Here is a 9,461-nt window from a genome sequence, read left to right as displayed (position 1 = left end):
TTTTGGAGCATCTCAAGGTTTTTCGGTAGTTCCAGAATTATTGTTTCAAATGTAAGCATAACATGCGTTAACATGCCGCTTGTGATCGATCATGCGCTCCGTGTGCCCGATCCGTGTATCCGCGCCGTTAAAGAGACCCTTCGCTCGCTCCATCGCTCAACTAACTCGTACTCTATTGGCCCTTTCCTTAATTCGATTACTCGCAACGAAATCGAGAGCTCGCGGGTGTATCCGAGTACTAAGAACTGAGCTCGAGTGGAAAATCAAAGGGTAGTCGAAACGTCTCCGAGCCAAATGATATTATATGCTTTCATATTACTGACCCATAACTAAAAATGTTCCTAACTTATGCTATGTGTGTAATTTAACTACTATACCTAATAGTTAAACAAGATGGCGTATAGAATATTTAGTAAGTATATTTACCATCATAATATAGCAATGCATTTAAACAATTGAATGAACACAAATTAGATATCGATAGATTTTGACGAGAATTGTAATCTGTTTGCAATTAATAGCGCAATAGTTAGCATGATCGAATAATTATTACTCAATACAATACACATGAATATCTAGATCGTTGGCATTGTTTTGAATAGGCTTTAGAGGCGCTCCACAATAGGACTTCGGTGTATCCCACTAGCCAAACCAAAACATACTCACGACACCGACAGAGCTTAATACAAAATCTATTCAATTGAAACCATTGCCGTTTGTGCTGAGTAGCTTTTAGGGTCGTGAGAGGGCTTATACTCGTACACGGTGTTTTTTTTTTAAGAATTATATAAGGTCCATGTGATAACAATGCTACTAATTACTTTTTACGAAAAAAAATAATTAAAGTTTAAAAAAAACAGCGTGTACTTAGTTAGGTAGATACTTAGGTACCATAGGCAGCACTCAGGTAAGTAATACTTAGGCAAGTTAGTAATCCAATTCTCTCTCTATTCGTCTTTGATATAAGTAGAAATTGTAGAAGTTACGCAACTACAGTATCTGTGCCATACCTATTCTAAGTACCTACATAATAGAATGTATGTTCTTATTTAAGCCGTTGTCAACAATAAAATCTGGCGGTTTTAATTATTATCTTCAATAAGTATTAGGAAGTACCTATAAGGTAAAACATCCCAATGGGTCAAACAGATCACTGTGTTATGTCTTTCCTGTAGACATACACAAGAGTTAAGGGCTATAAAGGTTAATTTTCTTATTTAACCCTTATCCACGTGAAAAGGTCCTCCTTTTATTTAGAGAACTATGATAAAATCATTGCTTACACGCCCACAAGCTGTTAACTATTGCCCACAGGAGAGAAAACTAGTGTGTTATCGCGAACAGCACATTTTTCTCTGTGCAAGCAATGATTTTATCATAGTTCTCTAAATAAAAGGAGGACCTTTTCACGTGGATAAGGGTTAAATAAGAAAATTAACCTTTATAGCCCTTAACTCTTGTGTATGTCTACAGGAAAGACATAACACAGTGATCTGTTTGACCCCAATACTGGACATGCTAATGCCCAAAGACAGTCTGTGGTCACCAATCTCTATTACTAATGACGTAGTGAAAATTAAAATCTTTATTCTTAAATTATGCAATTATGTCCTACCAACGAAGGCCTATGCACACCGGCTGCGTGTGCGTGACGTGTACGTGTGCGTGCGGCGTTGTAGTTTACAGATCCTTATGAGAGACGGCACACCGCTTGCGTGACATGTGCGTGTGCGGCTCCAACATTTTAGCGCACGCGCACGTGCACGTCACGCACACGCAAGCCGGTGTGCACAGGCCTTTAGGTTGTTTAAATATGATGGAGCTACTGAGACAGTGACGAGCACTTGGACTACCTTACCGGCATCGCCTATCGCTTATAGCATCTCTACTGACGCGTCAGAAAGTAACATATGATGCATCATGTGAAGTCAACCGCGAGCGATCATAATACTCATACGCTTGGCGCCTGACAGTTCCCAAGAGAATTATCGGCACGCCCACTCGGACTCTCTGACTCGTCGGCTTACGCCGCTTTCGCTCGATTTTCGAAATGAAATCAGCTGCTATCCGCTTTTGGCATTTAATTGATGAGCGATAGCCGAGCGTCTGCCATTGACGGCACTAGCTAGCCAGGATTTGTATTTACGGAACCCAGCTAGGGCCGATGTGAACTTACACAAATTCTATCATTCGATTGAAAATAATAGTAGATTTTGTATGCTGTAATTAGTGTTGGATATTTTTTAAAGAAATTGTCAGGTATTGCTATCTTTCTTCCTTACAAAGTTATTGCCGTCGGAACATCTTACTCCGGTAGCTTCTATTCCCACTCTCCCCTACTCGTAAATGTATGAGATTGTATATGCAGTCCCTTTTAAGTTACCGTGGATGTTGTTGTTGACGTCCATGCACATGCATGGTCTAGATCAATAAGGCTTAGTTTCCTATCTGGGTTGGAAGGTCAATTGGCAGTTTTTACAAGCCAGGACAACAATAGGAAGACGATGATGAAATTTTGAAAGAGAATTTGATTTGATTCCCCAAGAAAGAAAAGCGGGTCCCGCGTTGCGGCGAGCATCTACTCGTATTAATTTAGCCGTAAAGTGTGGACCAGCTAGTCGCCAATTACTCCCCTCGGCGGGTAATTAAAATCCATGATGCTCGCCAATCTCAGACAGGCGCCGTTTACGATACAACAGCTTCATTGCCCTTTGTTCGTAAAGCGGTTAATTTAAAGATGCTTGTAAAAATTTAATTATTACTAAAGGGCGCGTACAGTCAGCATCAAAAACAATGGACCAGACTTGATACGCGCCAAAAGTATGTAGATGTCGTAGTCAGATCGTATAATCCGCCGTATTACATTACGGCTAGCCGTTATCAAAAACAGGGGCGTTTTGAAATGCGGCGGTTCGACGATTAGCCGGATTGTCATTGCGATACGTTCTTCAATAAGGCGGCCAACGTTTAGCCGCATCGTACTACTATTTTAGATTGTAGAGTGACCAGTTCTTTCGGTCGCCTACGTAACCGGAGTTTGACAATGTTTGCAATTTAATTTATTTTTACCATGGTCCCACCGCACTACATGTGTTTCTTTTCCAAAACATTTCCTTCACAACTTAAATAGACGGAGCCCCGCAAGCGGGGCTCCTATTTCTGGGCGGTTTGCCCTTCGGGCATCTGAAGCTACCTAACGAACCTAACCTACTTACCTACCTACGCTTTTTTCCCCAAAGTGTAATGTTTTCACGGACGTCTCACTAAATCAATAGGTAGGTAGGTTAGGTTCGTTAGGTAGCTTCAGATGCCCGAAGGGCAAACCGCTCAGAAATAGGAGCCCCGCGAAGCGGGGCTCCGTCTAGTTAAGTTGCGAAAGAAATGTTTTTTGAAAAGAAACAGTCCGACGAACTCCAGATTTGATGGACACCCCAGCGTTTGTCAGGCAGCGCCACGGGTGTTAAAAATGGGAACTAAAAACTGTCAAAGCGGCGGCTAATGACTCGCTGTATTACATTACGGCTAGCCGTGTTGAAGAACGTATGGCGCCGAATACATTCCGGCGGATTCTCATTCAGCCGCATTCAATCCGGCTAATCGTTAAACCGCCGCATTTCAAAACGCCCCTGTTTTTGAAAACGGCTAGCCGTAATGTAATACGGCGGATTATACGATCCGACTGCGACATAGATAAGGTAAACGGCCCCAAGTTCGTGTTAGTACGTTATTTCGTTAGTTTTGTTTCTGGCGCAAATAATAAGGAATTCAATTATTTTTTATTCTAATTATACATATGAAAAAAATCTGTATTATTTAATCTCTTCAATAAAGTAATAACCAATATTTTAGTAATTAATCTGAGAGTAATACGACGGTCGAAACTGTCAGAGGGCCGCGAACAGCTGTGTTGTATGCGTGCACTTTTTTTAGGCGTAAGGTGCGCGCTCTCACTTGTTAAGCTTATAGGAAGGAAAAGCTAAACCCATTCGAATAAAAGTTTTTGGGAGTGTTTCTGTGGGTTCCTTAGTAATTGATTTGATAGGAAAAAAGATTGAATATATGCATAGAAATAACTTAAAATTGCAATAAATCGACTCACGAAATAGCGGTCATTTTATTTTTCGTGTGTCTCCTATGTCCTATTTCGTGCCACTAACGAATCAAGGATTTTCTAGATACATTTTGAGTGCTTGTTTTTAAATATAACAACGAAGATAATCAAAAAAATAAATTAGTAAACAATTAATGTATTTCATGAAGTTTCGTATGAGCGAAATTCGGTATATGTTTTTTTCACTAGAATTCTCATAAAACGAGTTTGAATGTGACCCGAGTTAAAAATTTTAAGGTATATTCCACGTTTATTCTCATATTAACTACTAGCACAATTTTATTTATTATTCAATTTATTTGATTTATTTTTGTGTATGTTTATATTTAACGTATAAGATAGTAAATTATTTTTTGTAAATAATTTTAATTTTTTAATTTATTTTAATTTTTATTTTTATTTTATTTATTTAAATAGTTTGGCTCTTAATCACGTATTAAAGTACCCATATGGTTTACAAAGTCTTAATTCAACCATTAAAGACGACGAGTACAAAAAACTTTAAGCTAGCTCTCAAATTATTTTTTTTTTTTAATATTATTTTTAATTTGACCATACAATTATTCGTAAGTAGGTAAGACCGTTAAATATAAATGATTATCAGCAAATTATCACCAATTACTCTAAGAAAACTTTATGCCGAAACAGGGGACACGAATTCACGAACTTAGGAGCTGACCTAAATTTGTATCACGAAATGGGAGCCAAATAAGAGGTTCACGACAAAATTCATATAAAATAAAGTTTCATCTAAAACCCTACAGTTTATACATTAAATTATCAACAAAGAACTAATATAACTTATTCAAAAGCTTTCAAGGTAATGATATGCTTAGTAATATTAAAAAAAATATACAAACTCTCAACTCACTCTCAAGAGCCTTAACCTGCCGAAACAGGGGCCCTTTACCTTATTCCCCATTCTCCGATAGATTAACAAAAAAATGTCTCATATTATGTAGAACAGTTGAATTGTGACAGATATTTACTTATGAACGCGAACTGTATACCTATGTAGATATATGTACAGTCGCCCACACTGTTAACTGTACATCGGTGGACCTTATGCCTTTTGTAATAAGGTCCACTGATGTATAGTCAGGAGTGATGCTGTGAGTACTATTTAGAAAAGTATTCCAGGGTGGCAGATACTTATGGCGCTATAATACTACTATGGCGCTGCTGTATTTATTTTTTCGAGATCCTATCTTAAAAAGTTTATGTAGGAGCCAATTGCATTCTCCAATATATACATATAGTAAATGAGTATTCATTTAATAGGTACTTATTGTGTGATAAAATCATTAGGTAGTTTAATTTGTGATAACCTATTTATATGGTAAAATATCTGTTTTCTGATTTAACAAGGCATTCATATGAACTTTTAATGGGTACTAAACATGAAAATTAATGAAAAACACATTAGCTCTAAAATAATTTATTTTTCCTTTTGTAAAACAATCGCTTATAATTTAACCTAAATTTTTTTTTAATAACCACATGGCATTACAGCGTTTTTCTACTGAATTTCACAGTTTATATACAACGAAGATACATACATTTACAAGTCAAAACTATTTCCTTAATTTTGTAGGAGCATTTATGGTAAACATCTGCATCAAATCTGAAGTCATATATATACTTGTACTATAAACTAGTATGCTTATAATTTACATTTTTACCCTTTTATTTTAAGTACGATCAATAATTACTTTAACACTGCAAAGTATAATTAATAAATGAACGAGTAATACTGACAAATCTAATATCATACTTTTTTTTTAATATTGCTTTGTTTTGAGAACAAACTACCTAACTTGAACAATAATTGTTAATAAATTCTATTCCTTCTTTCCATAAACCCTACACAAAAATATTAATAAATAGTTTTTTAGGTACTTATAACTGTATTCTGTAGGTAAGCATGCATCAGAAGGCACTATTCTAGGGAGATTAATTTTATGGTGAGCCGGAATTAACCGAAAAATCTAATAAACTCGATTCAAACCTTTAAATTGTAGCCTAAAATAATTTTAATTACTATCGGGCAACAAGCCAACCCTGGGCCGCGGACGGGCCGAAAGGGAGAGGAAACAAAATGTTCTTAACGTAATTCAACACGACCTGGCACCGACGCGCAAACTCACTATCGCCATTTTAACAAAAACAGTTCTAAATTAAATACAGTAACAACTATATCCAATAACATCTGCATTCAAAAGCTTTAATGTACATCTACAATTTTTAATTTATATCTATGCTTATAGCTATGTTGGCGTTCATAATGCTACATTTTCATGAAACTTGCTGTAATGTAAGTAGTTTTATTTATTCTCTTATATTTAGGTACAAATTATGGTAATTTAACTATAATTATGTATGAGTTACAGATTGTAAAATAAAATACTAAATGCAATAGGAAGTGAACTAACGTTTTATATTTTTCTCGCACCCTAAAACCATATACGAGAAAATAGAGGCTTACGAAGTAAATACCAAATGAATCTAACTAGTTTTGAGTCGCACAAACCAAATACTCTCCTTATAAGATAAAGCTGATGACCTGCTGTAATAGCTTGTTATCTAAGCCTTTAAAACTGACTTCTACATCATTAAATAGCGATAAAGTAGACAACGGGATATGTGGTTTGAGGATGCGAGATAGACGTCAAGATAAATGAAAGAGCGATGTTTATCAGTAGTTTTAAGTCTCGCGACCACCCAGTCGCTGGTCGGGTGTTACCGTGTTACTCACGTACGGATACGTAGTTAAACTCTTCCAAGTGACCGCACAATAATACAGAACTGATATCACAGCATTTTGAATTGTTGGAACCCTCATTTTCGTGTTAAACATTATTTAACTTACACACTAGATTTATGTTTCAGCCGACTAGGTATAACTGATTGTTGTAGTAATTAAAAATAACTTAAAACAGCTGATGTGCATCTAGTGGCAAAAGTGCATGTCCACTTTATGAATGGATTCCATTCATAATGTGGTCATGTATTTTTTTAGCTCGCTATACATATGTTAAAAAAAGGAAGTATAGAGAGCAGTTTAAAATTGCTAATTTGAGTCGACTGAACATTTTAGTACAATTCGACTTTTGCGCGAATATAGTTCCTCCGTTAATAGCCTTGTGCGAAATAGATATACTATAACAAATGCACATCATCTTTAGGTACTTGACTGTAATATTACACATAGTAATGATTTAAGATCAAACCACAGCAGATGCCACTTTGATTGCGTTGTATGCTCGTAACTTAGATTATAATTCTTTATACGCAAGAATATAGATACGCAGAGATCGTTTGTTTAACGCACGTGTGTGGTTCGGCTTAAAATTCAAGCTGAATCACAAAACCTCACAGTTCATTACAATGAAAGTGTTTATTCATTCTGCTTAATATTAGTACATAGGTTACATAATTATTTAGGTTCTAACAACAAACAATACTTTAACTGTTGCTGAATTGCACATAAACTTTTCGACATTCGCCCAATGAAGATACCAACAAAGAGAAGGAAAAACCAACATTAACTTTGTTAAACAAGTCAGTCATCCATCAAAGACGCGAAGGGAACAAGCGAGGGAGCTATTTAAACAGACATCATCCTTCTTAGGTTGTATGTATTACATGTTTATTCCGCACTATAACAGCAGAAGTTTTCGCATTATTTTGGATGTTGTTGAAACTGTAATGACCAATTCGAAATTAACTTTTAATTATTTCACAAAGTTAAATATTCGGCTTTGTATTGATCAGCAACGTACCAAATAAAAAGGCGGGAGATTACTGAGCGAATATCGTATAGAGTCCGCCTAAGCTAATTCCACACCGACTTTGAACACATCATATCAAATTCATAAGTAAATAATTACAGAAAATTTAGTGTTTAAAGTCTATTATTACGATACACGTGCTGGCGTTTAGGGCACGTGTTTCCGAGGGCGTTAATGACGTCTTTGGCGATCAAAACATATAAGTACTTATAAAGGTTACATTGCGATTGCGACTGTGACATATGATTTTGACGTTAACCGGAACACTTCCATATTCTTGGCGTTATTCATAAACGCGCTACAAGCCTCTATTAGCTATTAATCGTTTTCCTTAATTTGTCATATTAACTTGTGTATTTGTAGGAAAGGGATAAAACATAAATTAACTAATTGCGCTTGTAAAGTTTTATGAATGAGAGAGGGTTAGTCTCTACAAAGTCTGTGCAGTAAGCTTAGTCCGACTCTAGTTTATGTGAGGCACTGTACTTGATTAGTTAATGCTCTATCACCGCAGCGATGTCACGATCTCATTGACCAGGCTGTTCTGGCTCGATGACCCGTTCACGTTTTTGGAACATTGCTGGAAATATAACACACTTTAGATGCCTGACTTTTTTTTTTCGCAACGCTTTAGGGTGCATGATATTTTACTCGTAGTATTTTCTGTAACAGGTACCTATAGCCGCTCCCTTGTTTCATATTAAGAGAATAGCAGACCACCGCTTCTCTATACAACGTATCCCTCTTGTCTTGTCTACATCCCCATTTTCGTATCTGGATATTATGGAAAATATTTTTACATAGTTTAATGTAATTTATTATTGTTTTTTTTATAATAGTTAGGAGCTTTCTAAAAATTGTATGGATTATGTTTAAAGTTCCTAACTTTTATAATAATTGAAAAGTCGAAAAAAGTCAAACGAAGGGCTACGAATAGCTATAGTCAAATTGATGAAAAAATCCAGAGAGGACACTGGGAACTAGAATACGTTTTTACGGAGAAGCGGTCACGCGACTACGTCCAGTTTCATCTTAATGAACTCGCGTAACTAATAATGATAAATCTGAAATAAAGAGGTTATTTATTACTGTTTTATGTTTCTTACCATATGCCGAGTTTCCCAGGCTTTCATCGCACTTTTATATTTCTCGAACTCGTGGCACCAGTCGGAGTACACTTGCTTGTAGTCTGTAGTCTTGCTTGGTTGAGTACACCTACAATACACATGTCATTGTTACTTACACATCCAGTGGCACATCTACCCCTAATGTTATTAATGAATTAATTTCAGTAATTATAACTGATGACTTGCCTATTTAAAGTAATAGATGTTATTACTATCCACTTAAAACGCCTAGATACTAGATAGTACCTAATAATTGTATTAAATTAAAATATGTGATAATTTGGAAACTACTTAGTAATGCCATTATTCATGTTTCACAACGACCTTCAGAATGGATTACTGTAAACATGAATTTTTGATACACTGATACTCATAACTAGCAATGCACGGACGAGAACTTTCCAAAGTTGCGAAACTTTCCACATGAGAATT

At 36.0% G+C, this 9,461-nt stretch overlaps 1 protein-coding gene across 1 annotated transcript in view; it reads right to left on the bottom strand.

Annotated features, from left to right (window-relative positions):
* Positions 1-5,540: 5,540 nt before the first annotated feature.
* Positions 5,541-9,461, bottom strand: part of LOC134806801 (semaphorin-2A-like) — a 102,441-nt gene continuing 98,520 nt past the window's right edge. The window contains exons 13-14 of the mRNA XM_063780174.1: positions 9,009-9,117; positions 5,541-8,482 (exon numbers count right to left, since the gene is read on the bottom strand). Coding sequence (XP_063636244.1) covers positions 8,408-8,482; positions 9,009-9,117 — 184 coding nt within the window. The 3' untranslated portion in view covers positions 5,541-8,407. The remainder of the gene's footprint in view (positions 8,483-9,008; positions 9,118-9,461) is intronic.

Source organism: Cydia splendana, chromosome 3, assembly GCF_910591565.1.
Source record: "Cydia splendana chromosome 3, ilCydSple1.2, whole genome shotgun sequence".
Taxonomy (NCBI): domain Eukaryota; kingdom Metazoa; phylum Arthropoda; class Insecta; order Lepidoptera; family Tortricidae; genus Cydia; species Cydia splendana.
Note: the sequence above shows the minus strand (reverse complement) of the source record. Positions and strands in the feature narration are given on the sequence as shown.